Source organism: Simochromis diagramma, unplaced genomic scaffold (genome assembly GCF_900408965.1).
Source record: "Simochromis diagramma unplaced genomic scaffold, fSimDia1.1 OVJJ01000402.1, whole genome shotgun sequence".
Taxonomy (NCBI): domain Eukaryota; kingdom Metazoa; phylum Chordata; class Actinopteri; order Cichliformes; family Cichlidae; genus Simochromis; species Simochromis diagramma.
In genome coordinates this window covers 6,087,238-6,105,277 of record NW_024386972.1, presented here as the reverse complement: position 1 = coordinate 6,105,277, position 18,040 = coordinate 6,087,238, and the positions used below count along the sequence as shown (strand labels likewise).

The following is an 18,040-nucleotide window of genomic DNA, read 5'->3' as shown; positions in this document are numbered from 1 at the left end:
TCTCTCACTCTCACACACACACACACACACACACACACACACACACACACACACACACACACACACACACACACACAGAGTATTCTTTGTTCACATGTATACCTATGTAAGATGTTATATGTTAATGACCCTGAAAGGAAAATCTCCGTCCCGGGTTTCCTCCGTGGATCGGGTTTCCTCCGAGGCGTGAGCACTGATAAGCAGAGTTTTGTCCTTTCCTTATAAGATTCCTAATTATTCAAAGTAACGCTCAAGTATGCCGTTCAGCGGGTTAGTTACAGCGCCGGGAGTAGCCTGGGAGAACAAAATGACACAGAGACTGCTTCAGGTTGCTTTCCCAAAATCAACTCAAAGGTTTATTCAGTATACAACAGTTTATATAGAGGAAAACAAGGTTCGTGTGTCAGCAGGTTCTCAGTTCAAACAGGTACAGACCAAATAAGGAAACGTCTTCCTGCCTTGTGAGCAAAGAAGTATCCTTTGTGTAGTTTATCAGTTCAGCTACAATTTATGATCATCCCAGCAAAATACACTCCTAGACATAGAATACAGAGTTCTGTCATTAGTGAATTCTGAAACAAACCACCTGGCCTTTAACAAGCTCTTTTCTAAAAGATAAGGAAGGGAGGATGGGAGTAAGGAAGTGGTCTCGTCTCTGTGGTATTTTCGACCTTGGGGTACCAGCCTGTGATTCTTACACATCAATTCTTGGGTCAGAGAGACAGAGAAAAACAACTAGTAAATGGGCCTTATTGAGTAACAGTTCTCCTGTATAATATCACTACAAAACAATATCCTGTAAATGCTAACCGTAGTATCAAAATATCACAACAGTTCTCTCCTTTTATCATAAAATGATAACATAGTATAAAGACAGAATGTAATAACATAATCTAAAGACAAATCATAAACGTAAAACAAATCATAAATGTAACTGGTCCTTCGAGCAAGCTTAATATCAAAAATTCTGAGAGCGTATACATGGTATCACACAACAGACAATAATCATCGAAAACATGCTGCAACGGTTACAAAGGCTACAATTAGTTCCTTCCATTTTCCAAACGTGTCCTGTAGCCACTTATCTAGCCACTGACCGTGGCCTGTATTGGCAATTAGTTCTATCTTCAATGCTTCAAGTCTATTCATAGCTTGTGTGAATGAACCGTTAGGGGCGGTATTATTGGGAATGAAAGTACAGCAAACATCAACGGTTACTAGACCACAGGTACCGGTCCAATTAACAGGTAAAGCTAATCTAAGGGTATTATTGCACAACCAATAACCGTTAGGGATTGCTCTAGTTAGGCGCGTGACCATGTGTGATTTAACTAACTCCCCCCAGTCAGTATCCTCTAATACACCCTCTGGGGGAACAATAATCGATTCTCCGCTCGAACTTGAACTGTGTGTGTGTTCCTCCAGATATGATACAACTTCAGCCACAGAGACAGCTAGCCATGTCTCATTACAGCGTGCACCTGGGGAGTCAGAGAAAAATGTGTAGTTATCCTTTGTATAATCTATGTGGGTGTCTGGGCCAGTTAACTTTAGTCTGCGCAGACATATCATACTAGTATTAAAATGGAAAGGGATCTGTCCTAGGGGTAGTGAGGGTTTTAACCTATTCTTAGGGCGTTTCATTGGGGCGCAGGTCCCTGCGGTGTCATTAGATAACTTCAATAATTCGCCTAATGGAGTCTCAGGGTTAGTTGGTGTGTGTGCATGTCTAAGTAGGCAGTCGAGAGGGCTCAGAGTCAACTGTAAAGTGTCTTTAAGGAGAGCAGTATCTCCGCCGATTTTCTCTAGTCCCTCAGTGAGGGGGAAACCGGATGTGGGGTATCCTACTATTACCTGTTCTGGATTACCTTTTGAACAGACATAACAGTTACTGTTTCCTAAGTCACGAGCGGCTATTCTGGCATTTTCATACCAGGAGTTGACTCCTGCTCTAGGGGGTGCATAAAAGGGTTTATTAGTGGCGTCTATGTTGTCATTTACTGATTTTTGGGAGCGTGAGGAGTGCATTAAGTAGGTGTCTTGCAAAATAGAGCATGAGGTATAGTCAGCAAAATATGACCTGCAGAAATGTGAACATGGTTGCAGTTTACAATACAAAATAGCAAAGAAAAATCCTAAGGTTAATGCGATAGATATGATAAATAACCTAAATATATAAGAAAATATATAAGAAAAAACACAGTTCTTCAGTCGTCTCCTGGCCTGGTCCCAGGTTCGAGAGACATTGAATGAGCGCCGTGTGATGACAATGGGCATTTCATTTTCTCCATTATCAGGATGAAATGAGTCTAGCTTTATCAGATTAGACATCATGTGGTACTCTCGGCTTTCTGTTCCTGCTGGATGTTCGAGTACCTTGTTCTTGTTCACGTGAAGGATCAAAGAGCTCTGAACCTTGGCTCTTTCAGGTGTTGTGTGTTAATCAGTAATTGCGTGTGTGTATGTACATTGGATCCGGGCGCTGGCTCGCCTGAGATGTCGTCTGCTTGATCCGACGCCTGAGGTGGTCTGATTGGGCTGGTCTTAACCCTGCTGGCGTGTATCCACTGAGGTTGTCCGTCCGTAAGGATGCTGGTTCTTCGTCACTGCCAGTACAGCCTGGGGGCTGGAAAACGCTCGGCCTCCCAGAGTTTCCTTGGTTTTACAGGTATGATAACACTTAATTAAAATTAACTAATGCTTAAGATCCAAAACAACTGAATCATTATCTTCAGCTGGATTTTTCTTGCCTCTGTGGAAGAACTCTGTGGAGTCTGGATCTATCTGAAGGATTTTTTTCCTCCTCCGTCAGTATCTTTTAGCAAAAAACGTTTCTTTTTCACAGCTTTTCAAGTTATTATACAAGTTGCTTTTGTTGCCAAAGTATCAAATTTCCTTCCTACATGCCTACATCTTAACAAGGTTATTATTTGCAGCCATGAAATACCTCCCCTCTGGCTTTTTCTCACCCACTACATGTAGCGTACATATCTGTTTAGTACAGCTGAGTCATGTGACAACAACAAAAACCACAGGAGAACAGGGAGGAGGAAGAGGAGCAAAGAGTGCACTGATCTGTTTACTGTTTGCGGAAACAGTCCATTACTGGCACTGCAGACTTTGACAATCACATTCAAGAGAAATTTGATCGCAGTGCAACACTTCTGTCCCTTTGCTGACCCACTTATCGTAAATGTGAGCAAGTTTTAAGGAACAAGGAACAAGGTTTGCTTGGTAGGGCTTTGATACGCACAATCATAGTTATGTTTCTAATGTGACCATATTAGCGATGTTCACTGTTACTGTTACCATTCAGCCGAATCCACACAAGCAAAGCATTTAACAGAATGAAGCCTACAGTTTTGCTTTTTGTATTTTAGGCTTTTACCATGTGTAATATAGGTTTCCACTTTTGTAACAGTACATATATGTGGTACTGTGCAAAACTTTTGAATCATCCATCATTTATTTATATTTTGCTTCCAAGGAGCCAGAGTTTCTTGTCATTTTTCTCCTGTATCTCTCCTGAAGGGCTTTCAAAGATTTTCTTTGGACTTTGGCTGTTTTTCCACAAGTTTTCCTTCCAGTTATTGAATCTGATTACAGGTCACCAGAGAACTTCAAACTATACATCTAAAAACCACAAACCAGGCGAGAAATTTGGGTGTAGTGATGGATGCAGACCTAAACTTAGAAAAACACATTTAGACAATAACAAAGTCAGCTTACTATCACCTCAAGAATATTTCAAGGATAAAAGATCTGATGTCTCAACAGGACCTGGGAAAACTAGTCCATGCATTCATCTTTAGTAGGCTTGATTACTGTAACAGCATCTTTACAGGTCTACCTAAAAAATCAGTCAGACAACTACAGCTCATTCAGAACTCTGCTGCTCGAGTCCTCACTAAGACCAAAAAAGTGGACCACATCAGTCCAGCTCTGAGGTCTTTACACTGGCTGCCTGTCCGTCAGAGGATAGACTTTAAAGTTCTGATGCTGGTCTATAAAGCTCTGAATGGTTTAGGACCAAAATACATCAGTGACCTCCTGACCCAGTATGAACCTTCCAGATCCCTCAGGTCATCTGGATCCGGTCTTTTATCAGTTCCCAGCGTCAGAACCAGACACGGAGAAGCTGCATTCAGCTTTTATGCTCCTTATATCTGGAACAAACTCCCAGAAAGCCTCAGATCAGCTGAAACACTCAGTTTATTTAAATCCAGGTTGAAGACTCACCTATTCTCAGCTGCATTTGAATAAAGCACCAAATCCACACTTTTAAGCTTAAATTTCAAAACTTACATTTTAACTACTGATTTTATCTATTGTTCTGATTTTATCTGTTTTGATTTTATATACTGTTTTGTTTGTTAGTTTGTTTGTTTGTTAATTAGTTAGTTTGTTTGCTTGTTTTAATCAATTTTAAATCATGCTTTTTATTTGTTTTTGTTTCTAATGTCTCTGTAAAGCACTTTGAATCACCTTGTTGTTGAATTGTGCTATACAAATAAACTTGCCTTGCCTTGCCTTGCCTTGCCTTTTCTGGGAAATTTTTTTTGTTTGCTTGTTGTACCAATTAGAACTGACCTATAAATGATTTAAGCATGAATTAGCCAATGTTGTGTCACCACATAACAGATAACTTAGCAAAGAATCAATTTATATTTAGCAGCCTGTTGCAAAAATGACTAATTTGTTCCAATTGTTTAGCCAAAAGGATGAAACATGGCAAAAACAACAGTTTGACAGACATAAAATGTTTTTTTATTAATTCAGTGTCTACATCAATCTGTAAAACATCTGGAGACTGTCATGATTTGGGACTGCATTTCAGGAGGTGGTGTTGTGTATCTTGTCAAAGTTGATGGAATTATGAACACAGAAAAGATTTTGATGTGAAAATACGTAAATGGAGTCAAGGACATAAAAGTTGGGGGTGGGGGCAAGGCTCTACAGGATGGCAGTTGTCCCCCTTTGCCCACCTGTAGATCCGCCCCTGGCTTTGACTTCTTGTCACTTTATGTCCATTGCTGGGGTGTTCTTCTCTTCTTTTAGCTGCAGACAAATGACGAGCTATAAATTTCCCATTATTTCAAACAAAGCTGCTGTGAAGAAATGCACCTCAGTGATGGTTCAGAAATGAAAAGCATAATCTGAACGCTCGATCCCCACTGTGGGGCCATGTTTTATGGCATTCACAGGATTTCGGCTCATTTGAACACCCATGGGAAGTTTTGAGCCCTGTGGGCCAACTTTCTGCTTTTTTTTTTTGAGAGTTTGTTGTGGATTATTATTATTAGCTGTTATATTAATTAATAGAAAATATATCACATGTTCAGAGCTGTCAGTAAGAAGCTTAGGTCAGTCCGCACCGGATACACAGAAAAACAGTCCACTTCTAGCGAACAGACAGTTATTTTCTGGCTTGTATAGGAACTGGTATGTCTTGTTAACGGGAATCCCCGAGCCTGGATGGTGATGACAAATGTTGACCAGGAAGAACTTTTACACAGAAACATGTGTTCTTAAATCATTTGTACAGATGTTTTTCAGCCCTGGAAAATAAATACTTCCTTGTTCCCCAGAACTTGCTGACATTTCTTTGTTTTTACGCAGGTGTACTTGTGAGGATTGAAATGATATTTCTCTGACTCCACAGACATAGTGATGTCAGTGCATGGCATAAATTGTATAACCACCACTTGACCAAATACCCTTGACTGGACTGTAAATCTGGAAATAATATTACATTTGCCTCTGTTGTTTTCAGAAATAGCTTGTTTGACAGATTGCTGCGTGCCATGATGTTTTCTTTGTTGAAGAGAGTTAGTTGTTTATTATTATTAGTTGTCATATTAATATAAATGATGTCAGATAAATCATAGTCAATACCACTCCACCTTCAGTCTTCCCCAGAAAAAAAACAGCACATTTCCCGCAAGTCTAGAGGTTATTTTCTCTCAGTCTACCTTTTTTGACCTATCACATTCAAGAGAAAATGCATTACCATACTGGAGCCCCGCCCCCATTCCAAATAAAGGATCTAAGGTGAGCAAGTTGTTGATTATTAAAAGAGTGAAAGAGCAGCTCTACACAGGAAAATAGCAGGAGCTACTTGGAGTTAACCTGAAAAACAAAGGTGAGCATCAAATTAATGAGTTTGTTCAATTTTTAAATCTATTTTAAATTAAAATATAAATTTGTTACTGTGTTTATTAATTTATGTTTCATGTTCTTTCATAAATTAATTCTAAAGTCTGGTTTCTGGACTTTCACCATCAGCCCATAGCTCTACGTTTCATTGGCACTTTGCACAGCATACGAGAGAGAATCCAACAATGTGCGACCTGGAGAATACTTTGGATAAGCCGGTACAGATTAATGAGAAAGATGCTGTGGAAGCCACAATACAAGATTGGCCTCAAGTGCTGAGTTACAAAGATCCAAATGATGAAATCGAAGATTGTGAAGATTCAGACTTTGAAGATCAAGTCGATGAAGAGCCTTTTGATGTCACAAAGACAGATGAAGAGTCCAACAGTGGTTTAAGCTGGAGTGATGAAGCATTCATTGAGGATTGTTGTCCACTTTGTTCACATGTTTGCACTGAGCCTGCGGTGCTGCAGTGTGGCCACAGCTTCTGTAACGGCTGTGTGCAAGAATGTGAGAAGTGGAAAAAGTCTTTTAAATGTTCACTCTGTAACAAAGTCAACAACAACCCAGAGCCTCCAGTTAATGTTTCCATGATGAGTTTGAGTGAAAGCGACAGAGTTGATCCATCAGGAGGACAAAGAAATGTGCAGGTGAGTGTGCTTCATTCTTTATACGCTTCATACACCCATATATCAACCATGTAGCTTCATTTTAATAGGTTCATTAGGCACTTTGACTCAATCATGGATGATGTGCGATAATTAATCACCATCATCTTTATTCAGCTACAACCGCACAGAGTGCTCAGAAAATTAGCAGTTAGTCTTAAATTAGCACAGCATATTTAAGTGCCTGAATGATCAGGACACATCAGTCCTAAGAGAGGAGATGAAGGACAAACAGTCCAGCAGGTTTCATTACAGGAAATAACCCAACTTTCCAAAACTCACCCCAACAAACTGACCTAACCCAAAGAACTCACTAGTCAGGCTGATGTAACTAAACCTCCAGTGAAGGAAATGATTCTTTGGAGCTCATTTTCAGCTCTAAAGTTTTACTCTGGGATTCCAGAGAACAGCTGTTTTATCATTCACTGACTTTCCTTGTGCTTCTGAGCATTTGCTTTCTTGAAGTTATCCATTATCCATTAGGGACATGATGGATGATTATAGTAACCACAAACTAAGAATAAAAAGTGAGAACCCCAGAACGCAAGGATAAATGTGTAACACCTCCAGTCCAGGATTAGAGAAGATGATTAGCAACATAAAACACAATAATCTTTAATCCAGAGAAGATTTCCTGTTTCTTACTCACCATCGGTGTTTTTCTCTTCTGCTCTTTTAATCTGCAGCCCCTGAAGTTGTCGACTCCTTCATCTCCAGAGCTTCCACTGTCTGAAGATCTGACTGAGGAGACTTCAGTGTTTGGCGAACATAAAGAAAATGTTCCCCATGTACTCATCATTAAATGTGTTGAAACGTTAGTTGTAACGACTGTTGTCACGTTTGGTGAAGCTGATGAAGACTGAAACCTTTTTAAGTTCATTTAACTACAACATAATAACCTTGATGAGATATGAGGGTTAAATGAGCCAGTGCTCCTTCACGACCCTCTCAAACATTCCTCCTCCTTATTTTTATGTATTTGTAACTCCTCATATGGTTATGGTTTCACTGTTCACTTAAAGATGACTTGTATTAATTGCATATTATGGGTTTTTTTTTTTTATCCCTCTTTCTTTCAGATGAAAAGTAGCACAGTTTATGTTAAATATTCTCTCGTGTCTTTCCTGTTAGTCTTATTTATTTGTAGATCTTACATCATTTAAAGTTCTTTTGGCAGTATCGTTTGTTTTGTATGCTGTAAAAGTGACAAAGCACAACTTGGACTTTGCTTCCATCTTTTGTTCAACAAGCACAGCTGCAGTGTGCAAGTCTGAGAGTGTGAAACCAAACTGTGAACAAATATGTTTTTAACGTCTTTTCAGTGACTGATGCCTCGCTAATGCTTTCATATGTAATATTCTATTTTGGTAGAATCAATTTCTATCTTCTATCGGGAAGGATGATTTGATTATCTTTTATGTTTTTGTCTGAAGTTGCATTAAATAAAATGTAAAAGCAAAAATTAAGACTGGATATTTTTAAGAAAGCAGAACCATTCTGATCTAAACCCAGACGTTCACTCAGAAGCTTTACTCTTATCTCACTTTTTTGAGATAAATGATACTGATGATGACTAATAATATTATGGTGATCCTGTAGACTAGGAAAATGATGTTAGTCAGGTCTAATACAAATCCATGAATCACAGGTTTCAGTAAAAGTGATATAATTTGATGCTAGTGTGATAACAGAATATCACACTAACTGTTCATGCTGTTGGTAAACTGATGTACATAATCACACTAAAAAATGTTTTCTAATCTAAATAAAGATAAATATTGAGGACAAAGTGTGTTTGCATACAGAAAAAAGTATTTACATCAATGTATGATTAAAAAACAATGTCAGCTATCTCATGTCTAAGAAATGAGGCTACTACTACACACATCTTCCAGACACTATTCACCTGCATAAAGTGTATAAGTTTCATTATGGTTGCATATTTATATGTATTATGATGATTTTGTAGGCTGGGGTAATTCACATGGCAAAAATGAGTGTATTCCCTATTCTCTAAATGAGGTGTTGTTATTGCAAAATGAGAGCAATGCAATACTTTTATAAGGTACTGTAGGCGTACAAACCCCACAAATGGGTAATGGGTTTGTAGGTGGTTGCTAGACAACGTGATGACATCATATCTACTCTAGATAAGAACCTCCAGTGGAGTAAGATGTGACGTGTATGAGGAATCTGAGGGCAAATAAAGAGACTATCCCTGTTTATGGCTGAGGTGTTACATTTTGGTGTTTTGTTTTTATATTTCTGTTTTTAATCAACTTTGGTTTTTTAGTTTCCAGAGTGGGTTTGCTGTCTTCACCGTTTTAGTGCTTAGAAATGGTTGATTTCACTTTAATCTCCTAGGACCTGGCATCCACATATGCGGACATCACATTTTGGGTTGTCTAGACCAAAATACCAAATTCGCTACAAGGGCCTGATTTCCACTTACGAGGACATTGAACTGCCACTCTTCTATCAAAATTGAAAACGAATGTCATCATATGTGGATCTAATTTTTCTCAGAAACAAAAATCAGGTATAAAAAAACAAAATCAGGTAATTTTTTGTTTTTACATTCATTGGGTCCCAATCAGCCCAAATATCAAAGAGAAATAAAAAATGCTTGCCATGAAAGCGTTCGGGTCTTAGGTGGTTAATTTTTATTACTGGCTAGTGATTTTTTTTTTTTTATCAAGTATAAGACAATTATAAAACAATAAATGGCCTGTATTTGTAGAATAAAACAAGCTTGACTCATAGCATTCCCAGTTTCAATAAAGATAAACCAAAGGCTCCTCATCCTGGTCGTGGTAGAATTTGGTCAAACTGACAAAAAAATGTAAGTAAAACTTTTCCAATATATTAGGATATAGAAGATGATTTTGTTTGACTTCATTGTATTTATAAAGTACATTTTTTATTTGTTTAGTTTCAGAATGAATACCCTACCCTACACTTTTTTGTTTAACAGCTCAAAAAGTTCCATTGTGTTGTTGAAATATTCTGTCATATTCATTTGATTTATTTTCTCTCTGATTTGGGACTTTCCGGGCCATCCATCCATTCGCTTCCGCTTATCCTTTTCAGGGTCGCGGGGGGCGCTGGAGCCTATCCCAGCTGTCATAGGGCAAGAGGCGGGGTACACCCTGGACAGGTCGCCAGTCTGTCGCAGGGCCAACACACAGGGACAGACAACCATTCGCACTCACACATTCACACCTAGTGGCAATTTGGATTATCTAATTAACCTATCCCCACAAGCTGCATGTCCTTTGGACGTTGAGGAAGCCAGAAGTACCCGGAGGGAACACCGCAACACGGGGAGAAATGCAAACTCCACACAGAAGACCCCGGCCTGATGGTAGAATTGAACTCAGGACCTTCTTGCTGTGCGGCAACAGTGCTAACCAGGTGCGTCCCCCCCGGCAGGGCAAATTGTGCTTTTTAGTCTTCTCCATGTTGGTTGAGTGTGGAGTAAGTGCATATGAGAGCATGAGGGTGGGAATGGATGTTTGTGTCTGTGTGTGCCTGTATGTCTGTGTCTATATGTCAGGTTGGGTATCAGACGCCACCTCTCTGGGGACATCTCAGGCCCTCCAAGGTTTGGAGGCCTATCTCCACCCACCACCACTTCCCCTGCCAGTGGCGGACTCCCTCAGGTGTCGGTGCGTTGGTGGTTCTTTGTGTCTGGGGGTGGGCGTCCGGGTACACACCGGCTCACTCCTTGGCGGCCGCTTATCGGGGCCTGGAGCCTGGGGCTCGCTCGGGCCACTTCGGAGGTGGGGTGCCCCCGGCCTCTCGGCCCGGGGCTCGGTCACTCAGGCACAGCTGGCTGCCGGCGGAGCTCACGGGCGCGTCACTGCAACTCCCCCTGGCTTCTGCTCCGCGGCTGCTGAGTGAGCCCTCATCTGGGACTCTCCTCAGCTCTTACTGGGACAGTGGCGCGGCTGCCCCTCTGTTGGTCTTCCTTGGTCTCTTGTGTTCTGGGGGCCTCTGGATGTCTGGAGTTTTGATCTCCTCCATACCTGCTTCATGCCCTGGAGGACGGGGCTGTGGCTCCCCACACTCCCTAGCAGATCGTTACATGGAGAAACCTTTGGAATGCAAGCATGCTGATCCACACAGGTATGCACACAGGTGTACACACGGGTATTCACAGACGCGGACTACAGCTTTCTTGGCTGCTGCCTCAAAGCACATTGTGCACTGTCTATCTTGCGTGCTGCACAATATCGTTTATTATTTAGTATCTACTGATATCTACTGCTAGCTAGTTTATTGTGATGGTGCCGTTTTTTTATTTATTTATTATGTTGCTCTTTGTTGTTTGCTTTCTCTTCTGTTTTTTTTTCTCCATACAGGTGACCCAGGAGTTTTGTTCTTTTTTTTTTTTTTTTTCTTTCTTCCCCCCCTTCTCACAGTCTCTTCTCCCATTTGGTTTTCTTTCTCTCCCTCTCTTTCTTTCATTCTTTCTCCCTGTCCTATCCTCCAGTCATGTCTGTCCCGTTTGTAGCAACTGAAAATAAAATAAATTCATAATTATAATAAAGGTCAATCAAATGGACCAATATGGCAAGGCCATGACGATCCACTTGGTAAAATAAATCCACTTGGCATCTTTCTTGGCCTTAAGACAACAATTCTGATGGCTATAGATCCAAACGGGACACAAAAAAAAACAAACAAACAAAAAAAAAAAAAAAAACAGTGCTAACCACCGTGCCACCGTGCTTCTGGGCCTTTTGTGGAAATTGTGTTTGGGTATACTGATTTTGCATAATTTACATGTCTTCTGTCACTGTATTTAGCTGCCTGTGTGTGAATCTGTGTCTGATGTATTGGTTGTTACATTTACCCTAAAAAACTGCTGCTTTTTTTTTTGTTGGATACCAAGTCAGTTTGTCCAAAATCAATCAAGCAATCAATAAAACAAAGCAAAATATCTTGCAGCTGTTTGACATTTACATTTTTTAGTAAACGAAACTTTTGTGGTTTGTTTAAGAAGGCAGACTGTCTGTGCATGCAAGAAACCATACTTCCTGTTTTTCTCAGGAAGTAACCTTCTCCTTTAATACCATCTGCCAGTGTGTTATTTAAGTGGCAGTTTCACTTTAGTAAGCAGCCATGCATTCGTCTTCTGGTCTGTTAGATTTAATGGTGTCTTAGCAGATTTGTAACAGTAAAAAAATAGGGTTTGTTTAATGTATTTATTGACCATCTAGTTGACTGTTTGGAAGCAAATATCTTCAGTGAACAGTCAGAGATGATAAAGACTGAGGACAAGGAGTATTCCCTGACAGAAACTACATGAGGATTAAAGTACTGTAAAAAGAAAATGGACCAATCAATCGTTAGTGATAAAACAGATGATTTCTCTGAAGGTAAGTGTAATTTTTTTTAATGTAAGGCAACAAAAAGATAATCTGAAAAGCACCAGCAACCATTTTTCTTCAGTGATCTCTTATTCTTGCTTTCTCTCCGAGTCAGTTCCCTTTATTCAGGCTGCGGTTCATCACTTCCAGCCAAACTACACTGCACAGAGTGGTGGCAACGTGGTCGCTCCTTCCATAATTGGTTCAAATGTTGGCAACATAAACATCAATATCTTCTCAGCAACGCAAGGTAGATACATGTAGATACACGCAGTTAAGTGAATGCGCCGTTTGGTCTCTTCTGATCTTTGTGTCGTTTTGCAGAGTGTAAAGAGGACCTCAACAATGACCATACAGACAGCTGTGGTGCTCTGCCGCCTGAAAGTGAGTGCTTCTCAATTATTTAATTTAAAAATGTTACATTAAAAAAGTAAACCATTTAAATAAATGTTTTCTCTTTCAGTTGACAAGGTTGCAGAAAGTCAACAAAACCTGAAAGCCACTCTGAGGAGGAAGTTCAGCCACATTCTCGAGGGGCAGGCGACAGAAACAAACAAAATCTCTCTCAATAACATCTACACAGAGCTCTACGTCACCGAGGGAGGAAGCGGCGAAGTCAACAAGGAGCATGAGGTGAGACAAATCGAGACGACACCCAGGATCCATGTGGGCCAGGAAAAATCAATCCACTGCGATCACCTGTTCGCTCCTCTGCCTGAACGTGGCTGTGACATAAGGACTGTCGTCACACGGGGAGTTGCTGGCATTGGAAAAACTGTTTTGACCAATAAATTCACTCTGGACTGGGCGGAGGAGAGAGCAAATGAAAACCTAGAATTTGTATTTCCACTTTCGTTCCGAGAGCTGAACTTGATGAAGAAGAAAAACTTCAGTCTAGTGGAGCTTCTTGTTGTGCTTTTCCCTGAAATTAAAGACATAGAAATTTTCACTAATGTGAAAAAAAACATGCTCTTCATCCTCGATGGCCTGGATGAGAGTCGCCTCTCTTTGGACTTCAACAGATGTGAAATACTGTCAGATGTGACTCAAACTACCACAATTGCCGTATTAATGACCAACCTCATTAGGGGCAGATTGCTCCCTATGGCTCTCGTGTGGATCACATCACGCCCCGTAGCTTCCAGTCAGATCCCAGCGAACTGCGTTGATCTAGTGACTGAAGTTCGAGGTTTCAACAACCTGCAAAAAGATGAATACTTCAGGAGGAGAATTAGTGATGTGAACTTAGCAAACCGGGTGATAGCACATGTGAAAACCTGCAGGAGCCTTCACATCATGTGCCACATACCAATTTTCTGCTGGATGGCAGCGACTGTTTTCGAGAAAAATATGGCTACAAAAGAGAGCAAAGACACACCAAAGACTCTCACTCAAATGTACATACACTTCTTATCCTTGTGTGAGGAGGCAATGAAGAAAAGGCTGACAGGAAGAAGAGAGTCAAATGCTGACTGTGTGAGAGCTAATCTCCTGGCTTTAGGAAAGCTGGCTTTCCAAGAACTGGAGAAAGGCCACCTGATCTTCAATGAAAGCGACCTAAAGCTGAATGGTATCGATACTGAGCAGGCATCCATGTTCTCAGGAGTCTACACACAGATCTTCCATGAGGAGATGACAGTGTGCAAGGAGAAGATGTTTTGCTTCGTGCATCTGAGTGTTCAGGAATTCTTTGCAGCGTTGTACGTCTTCCTCACGTTCCACAACGACAACTGTTAACATCCTGGTGAAGTTGTCCGCGTCACGACGCTTTCTATCCAGACCATCTGAGCTCATCCTCTACAAAGAAGCAGTGGAAAAGGCTTTGCGGAGTGAGAAAGGAGATTTTGACATGTTTCTACGCTTCCTTTTGGGGCTGTCCCTGGAGTCCAATCAGACGCTGCTGAAACATCTAATGGTCAACAACCGAACACAACAAAAGACAAGAACTGAAATTGTTAAACACATAAAGGAGAAGATCAGGTCCAGTCCATCACCAGACAGGTGCCTCAATCTCTTCCACTGTCTGAACGAGCTGAATGACCACTCCCTCGTGGAGGAAATTCAGAGCTACCTCAGCTCAGGTAGCCTTAACAGAGCCAATCTTTCACCTGCCCAGTGGGCCACACTAGTTTTTGTATTACTGACATCAGAAGAAGAGCACAGTACGTTTAAACTGGGCAACTACACCAGGTCAGAGGAGGGTCTTCTCAGGCTGCTACCTGTCGTGAAAACAGCCCAAGTAGCAAAGTAAGTAGTTTACAGTTATTAATTTATACAGGAGAAAAAAACAAAACTCCAAAAAACTGAGAAGAGTAACTCCTCAATTGATATTGGAACCCAGTGCTTTTAAGTAACATCTCCTAATCTCTTCCTACCTGGAATGACCAAATCAGGGCATCTGTGCATAGCTAATATCAGCCTGTCACAAGCATAGAAAAAAGCACATTTAAAGTCGAGCTTTTAGAGGAAGCTGCAGCCTGACCTATTGGCTTGAATCTCTGTTACATATGCCCAACACATTATTTAAAGCTTTGGCTGTGTTTGATGTGAAAACACCACAAGGTTTTTGCTGTAAAGCTCGAGAGGGAAAATCCCAACTAGATCAGCAGTTTCTGAAATACTTAGACCCGTCTGGCACAACAACCATTTCACATTCAGAGTCACTTAAAACATTTTTCTTCCCTGTTCTGATGCTCGGTTTCAAATTCAGCAGAATGTCCCGACCATGCCTAAATGCATTGATTTGCTGATTAGATGTTTGTATTAACACTTGATCAGATGACAAAAGTACCTAACAAAGAGTTAGTGAGTATATATTAAATATACATGATGTTAGGCAGTTAGCTAACATTTTGACAGATGTTTTTGCATAAAATTTCAAACAGTGCTGGATAACAGGCGTATTTCTAATCTGCATATATAAGGGGATTTTGCTTCCTGGGATTACTTACCATTTTCTTGCTGTTTTCCCTGTTGCAGTCTGAATGCATGCAACCTTACGTTGACCTGCTGTGAGAACCTGGCGAATGCCATCAGTTCATCCCAACTTAGAGAACTGGACTTGAGTAACAACAATCTGACAGATGTAGGACTAATGAAGCTCTCCAGTGGGTTGAGGAACAGCAAAGTGGAGGCGCTCAGGTTAATATTCAACATGTTTCTTTTATTTTTATTTCTCAGCCAAAATGTAAGCACATGATTACAGCATTTTCCTTTGTGCAGACTGAAGAGCTGTAGCCTAACAGAACGCAGCTCCAATGACCTGGCATCATTTGTCAGCTCTGCCTCTTGCCTGCTAAAACTACTGGACCTGAGTGATAATGAGTTTCACGATTTAGGAGTTAGAAGGTTTTCTGATGGACTGAGGAGCTCTGACTGTAAACTGGAAACCCTCAAGTGAGTGTCCTGAGTGTGAGGCTATGTACTGGTACAAAGACAGATTCAAACTGAAGTTGTTCTTGTCACTGTCATGGAGACAGCTGGATGAAATAACTTTCTGTATTTCTTGAAGTTTGTCCCTGTGCAGTGTGGGAGAAGAGGGCTGCATTTTCTTGGCATCTGCTTTAAACTCATGCCACCTGAGAGAGCTGGACATGAGCTACAACCACCCAGGGAACTCAGGGTTGAATCTTCTAACAGCTCTGAAAGAGGACCCACAATGCAGCCTGGTGAAACTCAGGTAGTGATGGTATCCACAACATCTGAAAAGTAACAGGTTATTTCAGTGCAGAAATAGTGAAGAACTGGGTGATGTAACCATCAACCATTAGATAGTTTCTCCACCAGATAATGTCAGTATCACCAGTGTACACAACTAACATTAATTGTGATGCAAGTGTCTGAACGTATTTGTCCCTCTGTTATGATTTTAGCATGGACCAGTGTGGTGAGTTCCGGATTCAGCCAGGTCCAAAGAAATGTGAGTAACCACAACCTCCCTCCTTTCTCCTATACTCAGAAAACTGTGTGATGTAAAATATGAACTGAAATTTTAAATCTGATTCATCAGATATCATCAAACTCACCCTGGACCCAAACACAGCACATAAAGATCTTTCTCTATCTGAGGAAAACAGGAAAGCAACACGCTGGACCAAGCAGCCATATCCAGACCATCCAGAAAGGTTTGATTTCTGGCCTCAAGTGTTGTGTAGAGAAGGGCTCACAGGACGCTACTACTGGGAGGCGGAGTGGACTGGGAGAGTCTTCATAGGAGTAGCCTACAAACGAATATCCAGGAAGGGAGAGACTGATGACTGCTGGTTAGGTCGAAATAACTCCTCCTGGGGCTTGAACTGCAACAAAGATGGATACAAAGCCTTGCACAAAGGCACAGGCATTCCTATAACCACCAAACCCAACTCCAACAAAGTAGGAGTATTCCTGGACTGGTCAGCAGGGATGCTCTCCTTTTACATGCTCTCCTGTGGTTCCCTTAAACTCCTCCACACCTTCCACACTACCTTCGATGAGCCTGTTTACCCCGGGTTTCACCTTGGCTGGGTGGACTCAAAGGTTTATTTGTGCTAAGTATCGCCAATCTGCTTTTCTGATCTGGAGACACCCGAGAATTCTGTTTCATCTAAATGCTGGACTTCTGAGCCTGATGCCCATAATGTGATAAAAGAGCTGCAGCTAATTTCAAATTACACCAGGATTCTTCGGTTGCTATTAGCCACATTGGCTCTGTATGGAATGGTAATTCTGGACAGTTCAGAACTTTGGATTCAAGCTGAAACATTGCATTGTATATATTTCCATGAAATGAGTGACAATGATACTAGTGATGTGAGCTTTTCAGATAACACCACACTGTGTGGTCTTAAAGGAACGAAAAAAGGTTGACTGTGATCAGTACCTAGCCTGCTGTGAAGGTGCTTCTGTTATTCACTGTGATGTTTATTTAGATGACATCACGTTTAAAATGTACTTACCAGAAAAACTGAACTTTAATCTCTTTAGAGCAGGGTCTCAAACTTAAATGAGCTGTGGGCCACTGCTGGCACTGTCATCTGATGTGAAGGCCACTTCAGCACAAAAAACTCACAAACAAGAAAACACATAAATATTTCCAAAAATGTTTAAAATTTCAAATATTGTATAACAAGATAAAACTGCAAACATGAATGCATTATTTCCTCACTCTTAACTGACTGAACTACCAAATAAACAAATTGGTCCTCTCTTTCTGATACAGTTTCACAAGAAAACCACAAAGTTGATATAGCTGCAAAAACAGCTGCACAGGAAGGCATACCTTTGACCTTCACTATGTTACGTGATTATTTTGAAACCACATTAGATCAGCACCTAAACCCGAGAAAGACTAAAAGCAGAGCAATAGAAAATGCAGAGGGAATTCTAAAACGACCAAATAGAAAACCAATCCTAGCTAACATTTTATATAGATACAACACTCCAATATTGCCTCAACAGGAGGGATGGTATTTATAACAGTGTTTACTACATATGGATTTAGTAACTACTCAGAAAATATTGTGCAAGGTGTGAAATACGCATACAAATGGATTCAACACACTCACATGGATTATGTAGAAATATTGCCTAGTAATGATTGACCCTTATTCTAAATGAGTGGAGGCTTTTCCCTGTGCTAAACTGGACTCATACACACCCCAATAAAAGAAATAATTCCCAGATTTGGAATCCGAGAAACACTATATAGAGATAAGGGCAAGGATTTTATTAATGAAGTAATAAATAGACAAGCTCAAAATTGAAGAATAAGCTTAAAAATCCATCCATCCATCCATCCATCCATCTTCATCCGCTTATCCGAGGTCGGGTCGCGGGGGTAGCAGCCTAAGCAAAGAGGTCCAG

General features: G+C 40.7%; 3 protein-coding genes across 4 annotated transcripts; 2 read left to right on the top strand and 1 right to left on the bottom strand.

Annotated features, from left to right (window-relative positions):
• Nucleotides 1-323: 323 nt before the first annotated feature.
• Nucleotides 324-2,628, bottom strand: LOC120738221. Its single transcript, XM_040039408.1, has 2 exons — nt 1,728-2,628; nt 324-1,415 (listed from the first exon to the last, which is right to left on the bottom strand). Exons 1-2 carry the CDS (start codon nt 2,332-2,334, stop codon nt 1,006-1,008), a joined length of 1,017 nt encoding a protein of 338 aa, XP_039895342.1. The 5' UTR covers nt 2,335-2,628; the 3' UTR covers nt 324-1,005.
• Nucleotides 2,629-6,068: 3,440 nt separating this feature from the next.
• LOC120738232 (nuclear factor 7, brain-like) lies at nt 6,069-9,113 on the top strand. Of its 2 annotated transcripts, none has more exons than XM_040039427.1 (3): nt 6,069-6,142; nt 6,286-6,806; nt 7,511-9,113. In XM_040039427.1, exons 2-3 carry the CDS (start codon nt 6,342-6,344, stop codon nt 7,685-7,687), a joined length of 642 nt encoding a protein of 213 aa, XP_039895361.1. In that variant the 5' UTR covers nt 6,069-6,142; nt 6,286-6,341; the 3' UTR covers nt 7,688-9,113. The 2 variants fall into 2 exon arrangements, with proteins under 2 accessions (XP_039895361.1, XP_039895360.1); XM_040039426.1 differs by having other exon boundaries at nt 6,260-6,806; nt 7,511-9,112.
• A 2,712-nt stretch (nt 9,114-11,825) lies between these two features.
• Nucleotides 11,826-17,384, top strand: LOC120738207 (NACHT, LRR and PYD domains-containing protein 3-like). The gene is given in 10 exon segments (XM_040039374.1): nt 11,826-12,208; nt 12,315-12,449; nt 12,524-12,583; nt 12,663-13,930; nt 13,932-14,446; nt 15,179-15,340; nt 15,422-15,595; nt 15,711-15,878; nt 16,072-16,118; nt 16,209-17,384. Coding segments are annotated over 10 exon segments (3,096 nt in total). The 5' UTR covers nt 11,826-12,162; the 3' UTR covers nt 16,730-17,384.
• Nucleotides 17,385-18,040: the final 656 nt, after the last annotated feature.

Excerpts from the sequence above, each read along its gene's own strand:
- LOC120738221 (XM_040039408.1), bottom strand. The coding sequence starts at position 2,334 with ATGATGTCTAATCTGATAAAGCTAGACTCATTTCATCCTGATAATGGA. Across the intron at positions 1,416-1,727 it reads TCTCGACTGCCTACTTAGAC|ACACACACAGTTCAAGTTCG; the intron begins ATGCACACACAC and ends ATCTGGAGGAAC.
- LOC120738232 (XM_040039427.1), top strand. The coding sequence starts at position 6,342 with ATGTGCGACCTGGAGAATACTTTGGATAAGCCGGTACAGATTAATGAG. Across the intron at positions 6,807-7,510 it reads GAGGACAAAGAAATGTGCAG|CCCCTGAAGTTGTCGACTCC; the intron begins GTGAGTGTGCTT and ends TTTAATCTGCAG.